The sequence below is a fragment of the Hyperolius riggenbachi genome, chromosome 6 (genome assembly GCF_040937935.1).
Source record: "Hyperolius riggenbachi isolate aHypRig1 chromosome 6, aHypRig1.pri, whole genome shotgun sequence".
Classification (NCBI taxonomy): Eukaryota; Metazoa; Chordata; class Amphibia; order Anura; family Hyperoliidae; genus Hyperolius; species Hyperolius riggenbachi.
The window spans coordinates 348440822-348459976 of NC_090651.1; the positions used below are offsets into that span (position 1 = coordinate 348440822).

Here is a 19155-nt window from a genome sequence, read left to right on the forward strand (position 1 = left end):
AACCATCTATCTTTAACATAAAATTGTATGGTGTGTACCTAGCATTAGGGCTAATTGATCCATGCCTTTTAAGGCTTTTTCACCTACCTCTGTATCCACTGAAATGGGCAGTCTAGTGTTCTACTGGCGGTAAGTGAACTAACAGCCATTTGTATAAAGACTGAGAAGCAGAAAATGGAGCCTTTTCAGGTTTTGTTTGAATTTAAAGCAGTAGGGTCAGCCATACTATGCCAGGGAAAAAAAACACATATATATATATATATATATATAGGTAGATAAATACTTGATCTACTTACATAACACATGTATTGTACTGTCCACATTTTGATTTCAGTGAATGTTATATAGTAAATGACGAGAATTCTGTTCCTGGTGGGGGCCATGTCTTTTGCCCACAGTTAAGGCCAGCTCGTGATGTCATTTCTGCCCTTTACTTTTTTTCTTGTCTCCTCCAATCGCTGAGTCGCCCCAGCCTTGCTTATAAACACAAGTGAGTAGGGGATCAGGTTTCAGATAAGCAGCAGACAGGGAAATAAAGGGAAGAGGAGGAATATATTACAGATAAAAAGAACCCCCAGCATGCAATTCTTTGGCACCGACTACTAAAGAGCCAGTGCTCCTAAAGTATGTGATAACTCCAAATCATAACAGCAGAAAAAGTTTTTAAAGTTTTGAATGCAGGATTAGTATCTTTATCACTTAATACACTCAGACCAGTTGCTGTTAAAATTTGATTTTTATGGTGACAACACCGCTTTAAAGTGATTCAGAGGCAAAAACCTGTTATTTCAAATAGTTTACAAAAATACCTCCTATTTTTTTTTGTATGAAGTGAGCCCACTATAGACCTTGATAAGCAGCGACATTCTGAGCCATGAAAAAAAATGACCAATAAAGTTACACTTTTCAAGAAAAAGAAGTTTATGGAATAACACGTTATTAGTATACAAAAAACCCGATAGAATGGCATCCTTATACAGGCAACATGGTAAGTCCCAACACATACAGCAAGTAAGAAATGACACAATTATTAGTCAGGAACAGAAGATATAAACTGAATATTGGGGATTGGAGGGCGATCCACCTCCTATAATTATCCTGAGGGTAGACACTCCAAGCGCCCACACCTGTGGTGCCCCAAAACTACCAGGAGACCACATGCCACCAGGAGACCACTTGCCACCGGGGAGGACTGGATGAGACGCTGTGCAGAGAGAGATCCAGTACGGGAAAATGCAGGAGTTAGCAACAACACTCCTGTGTTTCTGTCATTGTTAATTAAAATTACCCTACACAAATAGTAATACACTGACCTATCAACAGTCCTTACTACAGCAGAGTCCACAGTATCCGACCCTGGGGGAGATCGCTTGATTCTAGATACATGTGCTTGCCGCCTGCTTGTGCAACCTGGTTGAAAAAGCACAAACCCCGGGGCCGGTTCTCTTATGAAGCAGGGAGAAACACTTGCATCAGGCGCAGATATTACAGGGGCGGCATGTTTGTACTGTGTTTACACTTACAGTACGCAGTCAGCGTAGAAGGAGAAGTGAGAGAAGAGCGAGGTGAAAAGATCATTAGGGAAAAGCAGCTTGTTGTGCTGTGTGAGGAGTCTGACAGTGAGTGAGGAGAGGGGAGGCAGGAGAGCAGCAGTGTTTGACTTGCACAGCAGAAGGGAGGAGGTGGCACTGCTGTCCTGACTGAGGAGGGATGGCCGACGGCCGACTGGCTGAGAAGTTGGTTTGTCACAGACTCACAGCCAACCAGCGTTTTATTGTATTGAGCTGCAGCATGTCATGTCTCAAGTTATTGCATGTGCGCCATTGCTGACTGAGAACATTAAATTAAGCAGAGTAAATTGTTGAATGCTGTTGTGCGATCATTCTAAATGGGGTGGGGTGGGGGAGTAGGGGGTTTCGCATCCTCACAAGTTTGCCTCAGGCAGCAAAAAGTCTAGAAATGGCCCCGACAACACCTCCCTCCCCAGTGTAAAATATTCACCAAGCCTCCAGCGACGTCTTGTAGCCTTCCTGAAGCTTGTAGCGGCTTTCTCCATGTATAGCATTGGGTTACCCGACACGCCGAGAGCAGTGCACGGTGCGCCGGAAAGCCACTAGGAGCTTCAGGAAGGCTACAAAATGTCGCTGGTGACTCGGTGAGTATTTAATGGCCTGCAAACTCCCCCAAAATGCCTCAAAGTACAGTCCTCGTTATCCCCTTGACCATGCCTGTTAGTTCAGACTTCCGATTACCCGAGTTTCAGATAACAGCGACCCTGCTGTATATTGTGATATGAGCCAAATGAAGGCTGCATGTTTCCGGCATTTAGTAAATAACATTAATGCGTAACAATTTCAGTATAGGAGCAATTTTTTATGGGGGGGAGGGATATCTTTTGTGATTCCTAGTATGACTTTTATTGGTGTTGGCAGCTGCACATCTGACTTTTTCCAAAGTTGGCAGTTTGGCCTGAATGTGGGCGGAGTCTGTGAATTCGCCACGCCGTTCTCCATCAGCTTGTGGCGTGTTTATGTTGGAGACGAGGGGACCTCTGATGTGGGAAATGTCTGAGACTGAAGGCTGCTTTTTATCTGAACAGGAAAGAGAAGATTTCTCCGCTCATGCCTGGTCGCTGGACATTGGCCGAGACAGAAATAACTGCTAACCATCTCTCTCTGATCCGCCACACAAAATCTACCCACAGACTAACGGGGCTCCCCCAGGAAAACAGAAGAGAATTAGTGGCATTCTACAGTCCTGACCACAGAGGGCGCAGCTGCACACGGGTCAGACGGGGACAGTTAGCGCCTCTCAGTCCGCACTTTATGGCTCGGCCATCTGCCACCACTTGAAGGCGAATGGCTTCCGGCGCACGTTGGTGCCGCAGTGCACCTCCCCCAGCTGCTTGTGGTAGGACACCACGTCATCGATGAATGTGCAGGTCAGCTCCAATGGCTTCAGCTGGTCGATGACGTAGTCCTCCAGGCAGCAGGTCACCTTGATGACTGGTCCGTAGGGTTTAGGAATTCCCAAGTTCTTCTTCAGGACGATCATATTCACCTGCGGACACAGTGAGAGATGAGGTTAAAGGGGAACCTCAGATATAACAGAAGGGAGATCACTGTATCAGATTGTAATTAACCACTACACCTCTAAGTGTTTTTTCACTTTAAATGGCAACCGAGGTGACATGTGACATGACGAGATAGACATGTGTATGTACAGTGCCTAGCACACAAATAACTAGGCTGTGTTCTTTTTTTTTTTCTCTGCCTGAAAGAGTTAAATATCAGGTATGTAAGTGACAGTTTCTGTCCAAGTCGGACTGGGTCAGACTATAGCAGTGATGGGTAACCTTGTCATTCCAGCTGTGACAAAACTACAAATCCCATCATGCCTCTCCCTCCCCGAGTTATGCTTAGAGCTGTCAGAGTATTGCAAAGCCTCATGGGACTTGTAGTTCCACCACAGCTGGAGTGCCAAGGTTAGCCATCACTGGACTATAGCACGACTATAGAAGCCCCTGGATCCTTTTGGAGGTTCCCCTCCTCCTCAGCAGAGGTGATCCAACGCTGGGACCCCTGAAGGTCCCCTTGTTGATGCTGTACGCAAGCACACTAGCAGCTTGCCACTTGTGTTCCGGCAGAAATAGCCAAGCACAATTGGGTCTGCTCTACTGCACAGAGACGAGGGAACCCGATTGGGCTCGGCTATTTCCGCCGAAGTGCGGGGTGGAAAGGCGACTCATTGTTTTGGTTTGTTCGTGGCTGCCAATGCTGGATCAGACTGGCTGAGTAGGACGAGTTATTCCCACACTATTCCTGTCTAATTAGAATGTTGAATCACAGCAATCTGATTAGCAGGGAGTTAAAGTGTATTTTGTTTACGTTGAATGATCACTGTTCCCGAGTGAAACATGTGATTGTTCATTCATTCAACACTTTGCTTGGCTTTGGGAACACATGTTCCCATTCACTAATCTGTGCACTACCATATGGTGCTACATGTGTGCGCTGCTTGTCAATACAGAGAGACGAGTATCTATATCCCTGGGAGTTTTAGTGAAGTTCTCAGGGAAGTAGATGCTTGTCCACTGGGAGGGGAACTGGTTAAAAAAGACTTAGAGAACCTGAAAAGGAGGGATTTTATGTTTGTCCATCTCAGGTACATTTTTTTGTCCATCTCAGATATATTTTAAGTTTTGTGATAACATTCCTAATTGCTGCGTGCTTCGACCTCTGCCTACACTTTGACCTTGCTTAATTGCTGCCTGCCTCCACTTCTGCTTGAACTTTTACCTTGCCTAACTGTAGCCTGCCTCGACCTCTGCTGAACTTGTACCTTGTTCAACAGCTGCCTGCCTCCACTTCTGCTTGAGGCAGAAGTGGAGCAGGCAGCAGCAATTAGGCAAGGTAAAATTTGAGATTTTACCTTGCCTAATTGCTGCCTGGTTCCACTTCTGCACAACTTTTACCTGTGCAAATTGCTGCCTGCCTCCACCTCCTCCTGAACTTTTACCTTGGCTTACTGCTGCCTGCCTCAACTTTGACCTTGCCTAATTAGTGCCTGCCTCCACCTCTGCCTGAATTATTCATTGGCTAATTGCTGCCTGCCTCCAACTCTGTCTGAACTTAGACCTTGCCTAATTGCTGCCTGCCTCAACCTCTGCCTAAACTTTGACCTTGCCTAACCTCTGCCTGAACTTTGACCTTGCCTGATTGCCTTCAACTCAGCCTAAACTTTGACCTTGCCTAATTGCTGTTGGCCTCAGACAGTGGCGTAGAAATAGGGGTTGCAGAGGTAGCGACCGCATTAGGGCCCTTGGGTCAGAGGGGCCCTCCCTCAAGCAAAATATTAGCTCTCTATTGGCCCTGTGCTAGTAATAATCACTTCTATAGATTCTTTAAATAGTAGTAATCATTAACAAACTGTTCCCCATCCCCTATTGCACCTCTTGACACTGGACATCCTTGGCAGGTTTTGGTGCACCGTATCAATTGTTATGTACAGAGTGCTTGGGGGCCCCATGTAAAACTTGCACCGGGGGCCTATAGCTCCTTAGCTACGCCACTGGCCTCAGACTTTGCCTAAACTTTGACCTTGCCTAATTGCTGCCTGTCTCGACCTCTGCCTGTGAAGTTAGACCTTTCTTTATAGCTGTCTGTCTCAACCTCTTTTTGAACTTAGACCTTGCCTTGATCCCTATGAGTTCTCACTGTGAACTTAATGTGCCCACTAACGGTACAGTCGTCTGAGTGATAGACCATACAAGTGATTGGCTCGGGTGCCGTTAATGGTGCCGATAGAATGATTGTTCATTGTCAAAATCGATCAGTCGATCCAAATTTTAGAACAATTGTTTTGATCAGATTGCTTATCAATTTCCCCTCCATTGGTGGGCTTGGACTATCACTTCTGACCGATAACAAGGATCGGATTGGACAGGTTAAATGTTCTGGAAATTGTAGCGTTAATGGTCACCTTTACCTGTTTTAACTAATTACCAGTGGAGTGCCCCTGGGCTCTCTAAAATGGTGACTTAATGGTGACTAGCAGCAAAGTAGTCCATTGTTCATTGGGAGTGGCGTTCCAGCGCTCACTAGTGAGTAGTGCTGATTTCGGTGCTACATGAATTCTGCATCCTGGGAAATACTTTGTGTTTTCCTGATATCGTAAATAAACGTAACTGGTACTCATTAAGTGTAGAGTTGGGCCGAACCTCCGATTTTAGGTTCGCGAACCGGGTTCGCGAACTTTCGCGGAAGGTTCGGTTCGCGTTAAAGTTCGCGAACCGCAATAGACTTCAATGGGGATGCGAACTTTGAAAAAAAAAAAAAATTATGCTGGCCACAAAAGTGATGGAAAAGATGTTTCAAGGGGTCTAACACCTGGAGGGGGGCATGGCGGAGTGGGATACACGCCAAAAGTCACCGGGAAAAATCTGGATTTGACGCAAAGCAGCGTTTTAAGGGCAGAAATCACATTGAATGCTAAATGACAGGCCTAAAGTGCTTTAAAACATCTTGCATGTGTATACATCAATCAGGGAGTGTAATTAAGGTACTGCTTCACACTGACACACCAAACTCCACTGAACAGAACAGGTATGCAGTGGCGGGTTCACTGAACAGAACAGGTATGCAGTGGCAGGATCAATGAACAGGTATGCAGTGGCAGGATCAATGAACAGGTATGCAGTGGCAGGATCACTGAACAGGTATGCAGTGGCAGGATCAATGAACAGGTATGCAGTGGCAGGATCAATGAACAGGTATGCAGTGGCAGGATCAATGAACAGGTATGCAGTGGCAGGATCAATGAACAGGTATGCAGTGGCAGGATCAATGAACAGGTATGCAGCCAGGGACAAGCTAAGGCTAACTAATCTTTCCCTATGAGAGACTGCAGTAGCTCGCCCTACTCTAACTAATGCAGGCACACGAGTGGCCACGGCCGCCGCTGCCTGCCTATATAAGGGGGGGTGGGGCTCCAGGGGCTAGTGTAGCCTAATTGGCTACACTGGGCCTGCTGACTGTGATGTAGAGGGTCAAAGTTGACCCTCAGTGCATTATGGGGCGAACCGCAATGGGGCGAACTTTTCCGCAATAAAGTTCGCGTGCGGTACCCGCACGCGAACCACCTAGGTTCGCGCGAACCAGGTTCGCCGGCGAACCGTTCGGCCCAACTCTACTTAAGTGTTCTGCAGTATCCTCTGACACGGCAGTCTCTGTCATTGTGCAGCAGTCTCATTTAGTGTGCAGAAGCATATTACGGCGAGCAGCAGTCTGTGTTGGCGTGCAGAGGTCTACAGTAGCATGCAGCAGTCTTTGGTAGCATGCAAAACTCTGGGGTAGGTATCATGCAACGGTCTGCAGTAGCGTGCAGAGATCTGCAGTGGCATACAGGGGTCTGTGGTATGGCACAGGGGTCTGTGGTAGCGCGCAGCAGTCTGTGGTAGCGCGCAGCAGTCTCTTGTAGATGCTGCATGATACGAGAGACTGGCAGAGCTGCAGATAGTCTCATGTGTAGGATCTGCATGCTCCAACCTAAAAGACACTCAAACTGTCAGCCTGACTTCATATTCCAGAGGTTGTGCAGAATGTTAAATAAGGGATTGTATAATATAAGGATTATAGTCAGGACATTATTCTGCGCATTCTCTGTAGTGGGACAGGATTACTGTAATATGCTCTGGATTCAGGGGGCCACAACATGGGTGCCGGAACATACATATATATATATATATATATATATATCTGCGCTAAGGACTTATGACACTCCAAAAAGCTGCCAGAAGTAAAAGTCCTCAGATCGACTTCTGATGACGCCCCCGATGACGCCATAGCGAAACCGGTCGGGCCTGGGCCTACGAGTGGTTGGTGAGGCAACGGCACTTTATATATTGAAACGCGCTTGTATATTGTGGGTCCCTTTGAAAAGGGCCCGGATGTGAGTAATTTTATGATATTGTTCTGAGTATTAAAAGCTGATGTTTTTAAACAAAACGGAGTACACTTAGATCTATTTTTATGGTTTTATACTGAGGATTATCGTGACGGAATACGAAGAGAGAACTTCTTTATGTCTGGTGGAGAAGTAATGATCGTTGATTGGTTACTATAAACGCTTAGACCTTATAACCTGGGTCTTTCATCTGCTTGGTAAGCCTGCACTTTGAAGGGTGTGGTGGTGGATTTGAAACTTTGATGCCAACTAGCGCTGAAGTATTTTTGAGAAATGGGTGCCGGAACGCCACAGAGAGAGGGCACTGCGATGAGTCCCTGTTATGTCCATCACTCACCATATTGGGGAAGAACGCCGTGGCCCTCCCATCCTGCATCCGGAATAAGGCTGGAATATCAATAATGTCATCCTCAGTGAGACCGAGCTCCCTCTTCAGAATATCCCGATTCCAATCGATGCAGTGCTGGGGGGAGAGAGAGAGGATCAGACGGAGGCCTCCCACATACTCTCTGTACATCAATCCAGGGTTATTACTGTGCCAGTCTGTCCCCAGCTCTTCTCCCACCTTGGCCCCAACATCGGCGAAGCCCTCCCACCACCTTCCCTGGCTCCAGCCCGCCTGCCACCTCCGACAGCCCGTCCCCAGCCATCCCACCCTATCCATTGGCCCCTCCCTGGCCCACCCAACACCTCCCCCAGCCCTCCCACCACCTCCCATTATTCAGGTTGGAGTGAGCATATGATGTCTCCCACAATGCATCACTGCTGAAACACAGACCTGTCCCCCACGCCCTCCCGCCAACCCACCCCCAGCCCTTCCCACCATCTCTGCTGGCCCATCTCCAGCCCTTCCTCCACCACCGCCGGCCCATCCCCAGCACTCACACCACCTCTGCCGACCCGTCCCCAGCCCTCCCTCCACCACCGCCGGCCCATCCCCAGCACTCCCACCACCTCTGCCGACCCGTCCCCAGCCCTCCCACCATCTCTGCTGGCCCATCTCCAGCCCTCCCTCCACCACCGCCGGCCCATCTCCAGCCCTCCCTCCACCACCACCGGCCCATCTGCAGCACTCCCACCACCTCTGCCGACCCGTCCCCAGCCCTCCCACCATCTCTGCTGGCCCATCCCCAGCACAGGCCTAATCAGATTTGACACACTGCACAGGCAGCACAGCAATTTTACCACTACCACCACTGTCAGCATAATGACTGTCACCTAATTAGCACGAAGCACAGGTAACCTAGGTGACTTAGGTAATGCGTGTCATGCTAATTAGGCGACAAGTGCTATGCTGCCAGCAGTAGGAAAAAAAAAAAAAGTTGCCAGGCACTCCCTGTGTGCTACACTCTTACCGCAGGTTAGCAAATCAGGGCCTTTGAGTGTTAATAGACCTCTTGTTGACTTTGTTTTTGTGGCAATTGTGAATCTGTGATTGGTGTATAATAATAATAATAATTCTAACATTTGTATAACTCTATTCTCCTGGTCGACTCAAAGCGATTGAGAGCTACAGCCACTAGGGGCCACCCTGCAGTGTTGTTGAGTCTTGCCCAAACACTCCTTACTGAATATGTACTAGTGTATGTGGGAACAGAAAGTCCCCTGCATATAACATCTGAGATTATGCATCCACAGTGTCATATTCTGTCACCCAAAGACATCAGGACCAGATTCCTCTGGTGACAGCTCGATGCTGTACAGATGTGCTGCTGGCCTCCCGGCCAGCATCCTGTTGCTATGGAGGAGAAGGGTGTGCCAGCCTGGGTGAGGGTGATAGGCATGAAAGGCAGGGAGGGCAGCGGGAGCCGGCGGTACAGTATCCGCATATGAAGCGCTTTTAGCTATACTAAGTAGTAGTAGTAAAGTATACTTCGTATAGCTGAGAGCAGTTTGGCGGGGGTGGCATGTGTGGTGGCGGCCGGCGATCTTCAATCAACTTAATGAAGATCGCAACATAAAAGGATATTGGCATGGGACCTTTAGAGGATATTGGCGTGGGAACATTTTTTTTTTAAAGGTACAGGTAAGCATTTCTGGTTAATTAAGATTATTAAAGGACTTTTGTCGTGGTTGTGTTTTTATTTCATTTAACCCTTTGTGGAAATGGGTAAGGGGTACTTTGTACCCCTATACTCATTTCTCCTGGGAGGGGGGTGGGCATCTGGGGTCCCCTTCTTACCGGGGACTCCCAGATGCCACCATGAACCCCCCTCCCCCAGGGAGTTATCGCCCCCACCTCCTCTTGGGGCACCGGAGGTGGGGAAGAGCCCCTTTTTCATGGATTGGACGAGGGCTCCAAGGGGAGGGGAAGGCTTGGCCGCCCCTCTCCCCCGGAGTTCCCCCATACCATGGACCATGCAGACCGGGGCTCCACCTCCAGGTCGCTCTGTACCGCGCCTGTGTGAGCGGCGCTGTCAATCACCGCCACGTGGGCCGGAGCGGAATGCACAGGCACAGACGTCAGGCGCAGACATCATCGCCGGGGACCGGGACGGACCTACGGCGACCGGCTGCGGGCAGAACTGCGGCGAGGGACATACTGGGAGCTTGGAGCTGGAGGAACCCCCCGGTACGTACCACTCATTTTATTATAGATTGCCTGATGACTCCTTTAAAAATAGGAAAAGATGCCAGGGATCTTTATACGGCCATATTGCTGCTGTATAGCGATCCCTGGCCAAAGCATTGCGGCTCCAGAGAGGTTTTCAGGGTGCGTATGGACCCCCTGTAAACCCCATCATGAAATTCATTGCTCTTTCTTGTGACATATGTAAAATTACACTACCGTCAGGTTTGCTACATTAACGTTCATTTACCGCATTTAAATGTATACTTTTTTCCTTTGAAACTTTAAAATTGATTTTCTCAAAAACTATAAGGTCTTTTTGAAAAAAAAAAAAAAAATGTTCCCCTTGTTCTACTTAAAGAGAGCATGTGTGCCCCTGCTAAACCGACGCTATCGCGCCGCTGAATGGGGGTCCCTTCACCCCCACAGCAACACTTGGTCACAGACTTGGTTGCTCCTGGAGGCAGGGCTAACGGCTGCAGCCCTGCCTCCAGTCGCGTCTATCAGCGGCGCATGGCCGCCTCTCCCCCGCCCCTCTCAGTAAAGGAAGACTGAGAGGGGTGGGGGAGAGGCGGAGATACGCGCTGACAGAAGCGTGTGGGGCAGGGCTGCGGCGGTTAGCCCTGCCCCAACCAGGAAGCGCTCCCCCGCTGCACCGAGGGGATTTGGGGGTGAAGGGACCCCCGTTTAGCGGCGCGATAGCGGCGGTTTAGCAGGGGCACACATGCCCCTGCTATCTATGAGGTCTGAAGATTTATTCTCGCTTCAGACTCTCTTTAAAGAGGATCCAAGATGAAAAACAAACTATAACAAGTAACTTGTCTATATATCTAAGCTAAAGTTTAGATAGTTTACTCAGCAAATCTAGCTGCAAACAGCTTCAATAGAATATGATTATTTCCTCCTGTGATACAATGTCAGCAGCCATGTTTGTAAACATTACACACAGGCAAGCTTATCTGCATCTACAGCGCTCAGCCTGTGAAAAAAACCTAACCCCCCTCCTCCCCACTGCCTCTGAAACCTCTGGCTAGTAATACCTCCCCCTCCTCCTGCCCAGACTAAGCTCCCATGAGCCCTTGCTACTGTCTGAAAATGTCAAGGCTCTCTGAAAAGCTATGGGCGAGGCTTGTTTAGTTTATAGGGAATTAGAGTATAAAAACAAAAAAGAATTTGGCTTGAGAAATGACCTATAAACAATAGCAAAGGAACACAATTATGCAATGAGTAAAAGTTCACCTCGGATCCACTTTAACATATCCTGCAAATTTGGTAATTATATCATGTAAGGGGGCTTTGCTATTAACCGCTAAAGTCGGCAGGTTTTCAGGTAATAATCATGGTCCGTGATCACGATCCGGATTTGGACCATAATCACAGATGCATTCAGAACTGAATCCATGATTGAGAGGCGATCACGAATTTGGAATCAGACCTCGTGATCAGGAAAAACAGCTTGTGATCATGAGGTCGTGATGAGCAACACAACTAGGGAGTAACAGGAAATACATCTGGCGCTATGAGCATCAAGCACAAATACACAGCAAACGCACAAATCCCAGACGTTAGGCAAGCCCCGGGCTCCTACAAGAAGATCTGTACTAGGATAAACGAAGACTGATTATTATTTAGTATGTATATAGCGATGACTTCTTCCTGGTTCCCACCAATCCTGTCACCAACATTACTTGACCAGAGAGGGTGACAGGTGGCCAATGAGAGCAGCGCAGTGAGACAGGAAGGGGTGGGAATTACCAAGGCTGACGGTACGACACACACACATATAAATTAGAAATTTACAATTAAAAGGAAATTACTCAGAATCCAAATAAGAAGGGGTCGTAAGTCGACAAGCTTTGTAATGTAGAACAACATGGACCAGCCATCCTCTCACCTGAGCGTAGTGGTTCTCCCTCACAACAGCGTCCGTAGAGAGGACTTTGGTGATGGTCCATCTCTCGGTTTTCAGTCCTGCAGTAACACAAGGGGGCACCAGGTTACTGGAGTGGGTCTCTAGATTATAGGGGGATTATCACTACCTCATAGCTGTGCCTTATCGACCACCCCCACACTAGACCTAATTGAGTGAAAACCATAGACTCTGGCCATAAATAGGGCTTGCAGCTTGATGTGGAGCATAAGGAAAAGCTAAGGAACTGAGAGGTGGGAAGTGGATGTGAGGTGAAAACTGGCAGGAAGTGATGTCACAGCTAGGATGCCCCCTGGCCACCTACCCTGGAACATGGTGACGTCTCCGTGCCCTTCATGCTTCTTCTCAGCCAGGATTCGGAAGCAGATGCCTGGACTGGCCAGCAGGAGGCGGAATCCCTGCAGAGGAACAGAGGGGTGAGAATAACCAGAGACCCCTCCCCCATCCAATCCTCACACTGAAATAAGCAATCTGATTGGCTGCCACAGAGGAGCACACACCGTCTTTACTAAAAGAGTCGGATGTTCTGAACTCCATGCACACACTGCACAATCTGATCTGTTCCAAGCCTTTCACTACAAATTGTACATCCAATCTGATAAACGTTTGTTCAATGAATTTACAAACTGGATCTGGATTTCACTGACCATCAGACTGGCCGATATTAAGGACAATGACTTACGGCTCTGATGAAAAAAATGCTGCCCGCTGAGGCCCCCCTTCAGAGACACAAGCAGGACACTGACTACACAGCACTTGCGTGTGCTGAATCAAGATGCTGGAATCCTGTGAATAAGAGAAGCTGGTCTCCATGGCAACTGACAAGTGGTGACCCTGCCTGTGCCAGCTTCTCTGAAGGGGGGCCTCAGCGGGGAGCATTTTTTTCATCAGAGCCGTAAGTCATTGTCCTGAGACTTATGCTGGGTACACACGATGCGATTTCCCGTTCGATTCCCGGATCGATTCGATTAAATCAAACATGTTCGATTGGATTTCGATAGTTTTTTCCGTCGATTTTGCATACCTATCATGAAAAAAATCGATCGAAATCCAATCGAACATGTTTGATTTAATCGAATCGATCCGTGAATCGAACGGGAAATCTCATCGTGTGTACCCAGCATTACGGCAGATCAGAGGAGCTGTAACAGCACTAATGTGCAGTTAGACGTTGGGTGAAACCTCTCCTGATACATCAAAGGGGGAGATTACAACTTCAGATGAAACGACTGATAAGGCAGCCTCCTCCTGCAGAATGGAATGTGCTGGTTCAGCGTCGCTTAGCTTTCTCTGGCGACGGGACTCCAGCACTGATTTAGGGTAAAGCAATATTGAAGCAGAGTTTTATTCAGCCACAATACAAGTCTTACACATTGCTACAATTGCACATATTTTATATTAAATGAGAATATAAGAAGAATTTAGCCATAGTGCCCCTTTAATGTGCCTGGTTGACATCTATGTGCTAGGCTGAGCAGCGTTAAAAAAACATAGTGCTGCATGCATTTCTCTGCGTTGAGCTGTAAAGCGCACATCAATGCAATGAATGGGTGCACTTTTTTTAGCGCATAGAAACACATTCTTTTTTTACCCCTAAATAAAAAAAAACATTTTCTTTTGAAAACAAATCTTTATTGACAACTGCTACAATAAGCAAAACATGTTTAAAAAAGCGCACCGCAATGCACTGAAACGCACACACAAACATATGCGCTTTTTATCATGCACTTTTACACTTTTCTCAACGCACCCAATATGAACGAGGCTTATGGGCCTGAGCCCATGGCTTTGTTTATAAAATGTTTTTAAAGCTTTTTAATGCGTTAAAATGCATTTAACCATGTTTCAAAACACTTATAAAACTGCAGGTGTTTCTATGCATTCTTTTTTATAAACACAGCAGTGGGCTCAGGCGCTAACTATGTAACTATGAAGCAGAAGTGTCTCTTTCGTTTTTTTCATTAGTGAGAATTACAGACAGCCAATGAGATATGAAGAATGCATGCAAATTGTATTCAGCTTGCAATTCCTCCAATCAAATATATTTCCTGCTGATTTTGATTGGTTCAGTTCTAAACTGCATTAAATTTGCACACAAGCTTTACTTAGTATCAATAGCCAGCCCCGTTTCTCGGGACGGGCCAGGCTGGTATCCGCCCAGGGCGAGTGAAGGAAGGGGAGCAGCAGCACTCTGGGACTTAGCCACAGGGAGGAAGAGAAGCGATTCCTCCTTCACTCTCCTTGGGTCCTCCCATCTCCTTGGGTCCACCCCTCCATGCTCCCCCCTCCATTACTGAAATGTATGGCTGCGGCAAGGGGCTTTACCTTCCAGGCTTCATGCAGGGATCACGTGCTGCCAGGCTGCTCTCTCTCCAGAGCCGCACACTACTTACCGTACAATAAACAGGAAGTAGGCTGAGTCCCAGTGCACCGCTGCTCCCCCCTCCTTCACTGTAATCCCCCAACCTGTGGTGAGCACCTATACATGGCTATCTATACGGGGGCACCCATAGCTGGCTAACCGATACTGGGGGAAACTATACCTGGCTATCCTATACTGGTGTACATATATCTGGCTATCCTATTCTGGGGGCACCTATACCTTGCTAACCTATTCTGGGACAACTATACCTGGCAATCCTATACTGGGGCACATATGTACCTGGCTAACCTATACTGGGGCACATATATATCTGGCTAACCTATACTGATGCACCTATACCTTGCTAACCTATACTGGGGCATCAATACCTGGCTAACCTATACCCGGGCACCTATACCTGGCTAATCTATATTGGGCACCTATACTTGGCTACCTATGCTGGAGACACTTATACCTGGCAACCTACACTAGGGGCACCTATACTTGGCTACCTATACTGGGGGCACCAATACCTGGCTACCTAAACTGGGGGCACCTATACCTGGCTTCCTGCACTGGGAGCACGAATACTTGGCTACGGTACTTATACTGGAGGCAGCTTTACCTGGATACCTATCCTGGGAGCCTAAATACCACATCACGCATAACGTTCTCGAGTTCATGGGGGCGCAACTTTTACACTCTTGCCCTGGGAGCAATTTAGCCTAGAAACTGCCCTGTCAATAGCTGTGTGTAGTGAGGATCCAGCAACGATGGATGGGTTTCCCAGCAGGTGGCAGCACTGAACACGTATGATCGATATATGCACAACACACGGCCGGACTCACCTTCCTGTCTGGCGCTGGAACAAACGTCATGAATTCGTCCACGTGACCCACCAGCAGCCAATCAGTGTAGAGCTCGATGGGGGACTGGACCCGCTGGGCGGAGAGGAAATCGCGGATCACTTTGATCATCCGCCTACCAGAGGTTCTGCAGAAGAAAGACGAGATGACCAATGAGACGTGATCGCAATCCTAGCAGGAATCACACCGATATCGAATGCCTCATTACTTCTCAATGAGGGAGAATCGGCCATTTGTATAATTGCTCCACAATCCACCAATTTATGTCCATCAAAAACGTGTGCCGCTAAGATATCCACACATGGGTCAATTGTGGCCCGATGATACCATCATTTACCATACGAGTGCAAGAGAGGCATTAGAATTATTACACTGCAGAAATTCATTACAATCACATCTAAGGTGACCATCAATGGTGCAATTTTTAGTAAACAATCGTACTTTCGATGAGATTATTCAGATCAAAATATAAGATCGTGTTTTATCAACTCACATTAATGAATCCAGACTATTCCCAGCATCAAAACCAGTCGTGATTGTATCGATGTAACAATCTGCCACACTGATGGACCAGGAAACAATCGATAACGTCTTAGAAAAGTTGGTAGGCTTAATCCATCCTGAATTATTTTCATACAATATGATCTGAGTAATCCGATATAAAATACGATCATTTACCAGAAATCGTACTACCAATGGGATCCCGCATGCTGAAATCTGATGAAAATGCGCATAATGTGCTATTTGATGCAAGGCGATTCCCTGCAACCAACCAATCGATGACAGCGTCAGCGCGCCACCCATACCCAATCAGGCTCCAATCGGTCAACTTTCCAAAACAAAGCTTCAAGAAAATCTGTATGATAAAAAAGTGCCCCTGGGGGTACTTACCTCGGAAGGGGGAAGCCTCGTTAGGATCCGTCCCTCAGTTGCCCTGCCGGGACCCCCGGAATAGTGGCGAGGTAAATATTTACCTACCACGATCCTGCGCAGACACACTAGCCGCAAATAGCTGAACCCGAACGATCCGCTCTACTGCGCAGGCACGAGTCTTTTGCGCCTGCGCAGTAGAGCGGATACGATCGGGCACAGCTATGTCCGCCTAGGCCGAACGAAAAACCGCTAGTGTGCCTGAGCAGGAACCTGGAGAGGTAAATAAATCTCCTGCTTGTCGGGGGAGCCAGCAATGGATTCCCCACAGCTACAGCTGACAGGGAAGCCTCATTGGGACACTGGTGCTTTCACCTCCTGAGGTAAGTACTCCCAGAGGGATTTTTTTTACAGTACAGAGTCTCTTTAAAAGGACAACAGTAACCATCATTAAAGCAAAGTTAGATACTCCCCAATGAAGAGGGAAGACTCTGCGTCCCCTTCTCTCCGCTGCCGGGCCCTCGTTCAGGTCTCTCGCTGGGGTAATGATATACAGGACATGGCAGCGATATTAGCTAGTAGACCTTTTGTGGAATCCATCTTCTCCACATTCTGTCTGCTGTGAGTTGTGGTAAATCAGATTTCCAATTTCCATTTTCCAGACTCCGATCAGAAAGGCGGAAATTTCAATTCTGAAGAATTCAAATCAGCACCCCTAATAGGGACATCACATAGGTCAGTGATCTGCACACTTGGCTCTCCAGGTGTTAAAGAAAACCTGAACTAAAAATTAAAAAAGTCAAAATAAACATACACCAGTCACACTTACCTCCCGTGTAGTCTACTCATCAGTCTCTTTTCTCCTCTCTCGTGTCCTGTTTTTCCACTGTGATCAATGGAATTCTCCGTCCTCCATTTTGAAAATGGCCATTACCCCATAACAGCTTTTTGGTCAGCACACTGTTAAACTGTAACATCACCCAGTTGAACCATAGGGAAACATGGACATTACCGGGCACATCAGTTGTCCACTCAGCTATAACTGACAGCAACTGATATATTTCAGTTCTGACAAAATGTTGTCAGAACTGGAAGGGATCATTGTCAGAAGAAAATGGTGAGCTTCTGGAAGGAACTAATGGCAAGGTAACTATGTAATGTTCATTTGAAGTTACCTCATGTGTTTATTTTAAATAATTTTACTCAGTACAGGTTCCCTTAAAGGAACTACAAGCCCCACAATGCATTGCAGGAGTCTGACAGCCACAGTCATGATTCATAAAAGCAAATGCATTGTGGGACTTGTAGTTCCTTAACAGCTGGAGAGTCAAGTTTGCAGATCACTGACATAGGTCATCGCACACCAATACGTCACCCTGCCTGAATGGTGTATAATGAATGATGTACATCGGAAGACATGAGAGTCATGCAAGGGCGATCCTGCAATGTGACACCTCGGCAGGTAACGTCCATCCGTGGTCTGACCTCACATGATCCGCGTGTCAGTCGTGCTCCCAGCAGGGGGCATTCTAGGGTAACAGGAGAGCCCCCCACAAATAGCTCTGCTCACTCAGCGCTCCGCAGCCACAGCGAGTTTACTGCAGTCCATGAGACAGCTGACATGCTAGAGTTACCTGATGGACGTCCGCAGCAATGATAGGGGTCGGAGAAGACACGCCCCCGGGACCAGGAACACCCCCATTACACTCATTCATACACCTCCTCTGATAACCTCACCTCCAGTGACAGAAATACTGGGCATTATTAAAGGTGACAGTTGCAGGGCTGTTAAAGTGGACCTGAACTCTTACATGACAGAAGGAAAACATGGAGACATGAACCCTGTATGTATTTAAAGAGTTTAGCCTGACTAATTCCCTCTCATCTGTGACTAAGCACAAGTTGTAATTTGATCTCTCCCCGTGTCACATGACAGCCAATGGCAGAGATGGCAGATATTCTCATTTATAAGCACAGGCTGTTAACGTTAGATCTGCTTCCATGAAAGCAGGAAGCAGACACACTGCAGATCTATTTTAAAATTTGTATCAGCTGTAACAAAAATGTTTTTCTTTAAAGGTTATTATGCTGTTTCATATCTTTTAGAGCAGAGAGGAGTTCTGGTCCACTTTAATGTAATCCAGCACTCACAATCATTACATCTTATATATTTGGCTAAAGAGGAACGTCAGCTAGTAATGGACCCAGCCAACCAAGTGGCGACTTTAAATCAAAGGGGGACCTTAAAGAGGAACTCCAGTGAAAATAATGTAATTACCGTATTTTTCGCCGTATAAGACGCACTTTTTCTCCCCAAAAAATGGGGAGAAAAAGTCCCTGCGTCTTATATGGCAAAGGCAGGGAATCCCCGACTTCCATGCGCCTGCCGATACGACCCGCCGCCATCGGGGATTCCCTGCCTGTGTCCCCCAACGTCCTCATGTGTCCCCGCTGGCCTGGCCTGCTCCTCGCTTGTCTCTGGTCCCCCGCTTATGTCTCCGGGTCCCTGCAGTCAGCGGCAGCAGCTTACCTCCTCCATCTTGCCCGCGGCGATTGAAGACATGCGGCTTCCTCTAGTGCTGGCTTCTAATGACGCGTCATCAATGACGCGTCATTAGTAGCCGGCACTAGAGGAAGCCGGATGTCTTCAATCGCCGCGGGCAAGATGGAGGAGGTAAGCTGCTGCCGCTGACTGCAGGGGACCCGGAGACATAAGCGGGGGACCGGAGACACAAGCGAGGGGCAGGCCAGGCCAGCGGGGACACATGGAGGAGGTAAGCTCAGCTGCTACCGCTGACTGCAGGGGACCTGGAGACCTAAGCGGGGGACCGGAGACAAAAGCGAGGGGCAGGCCAGGCCAGCGGGGACACATGAGGACGCTGGGGGGGGCAAGAGGACACAGCAGGGGCGACCACAGGGGGGACCACAGGGGACAGGAGGACACAGGAGGTGGACCACAGGGGGGACCACAGGGTACAGAGGTGACAAGAGGACACAGGGGGGCGACCACAGGGGGGACCAGAGGACACAGGGGGGTGACCCCAGGGTACAGGGGGGGACAAGAGTACACAGCAGGGGGACCAGAGGACACAGG

General features: G+C 48.0%; 1 protein-coding gene across 3 annotated transcripts in view; it reads right to left on the reverse strand.

Annotated features, from left to right (window-relative positions):
* Positions 1-897: 897 nt before the first annotated feature.
* The window catches only part of PADI2 (peptidyl arginine deiminase 2), a 168784-nt gene continuing 150526 nt past the window's right edge, over positions 898-19155 (reverse strand). For 2 of the 3 annotated variants that reach the window (XM_068241583.1, XM_068241584.1), the window contains exons 12-16: positions 15174-15318; positions 12268-12361; positions 11928-12004; positions 7802-7927; positions 898-3060 (exon numbers count right to left, since the gene is read on the reverse strand). In XM_068241583.1, the coding sequence (XP_068097684.1) occupies positions 2824-3060; positions 7802-7927; positions 11928-12004; positions 12268-12361; positions 15174-15318 (679 nt within the window). In that variant the 3' untranslated portion in view covers positions 898-2823. The remainder of the gene's footprint in view (positions 3061-7801; positions 7928-11927; positions 12005-12267; positions 12362-15173; positions 15319-19155) is intronic. The other variant, XR_011022214.1, reaches the window with a different exon arrangement.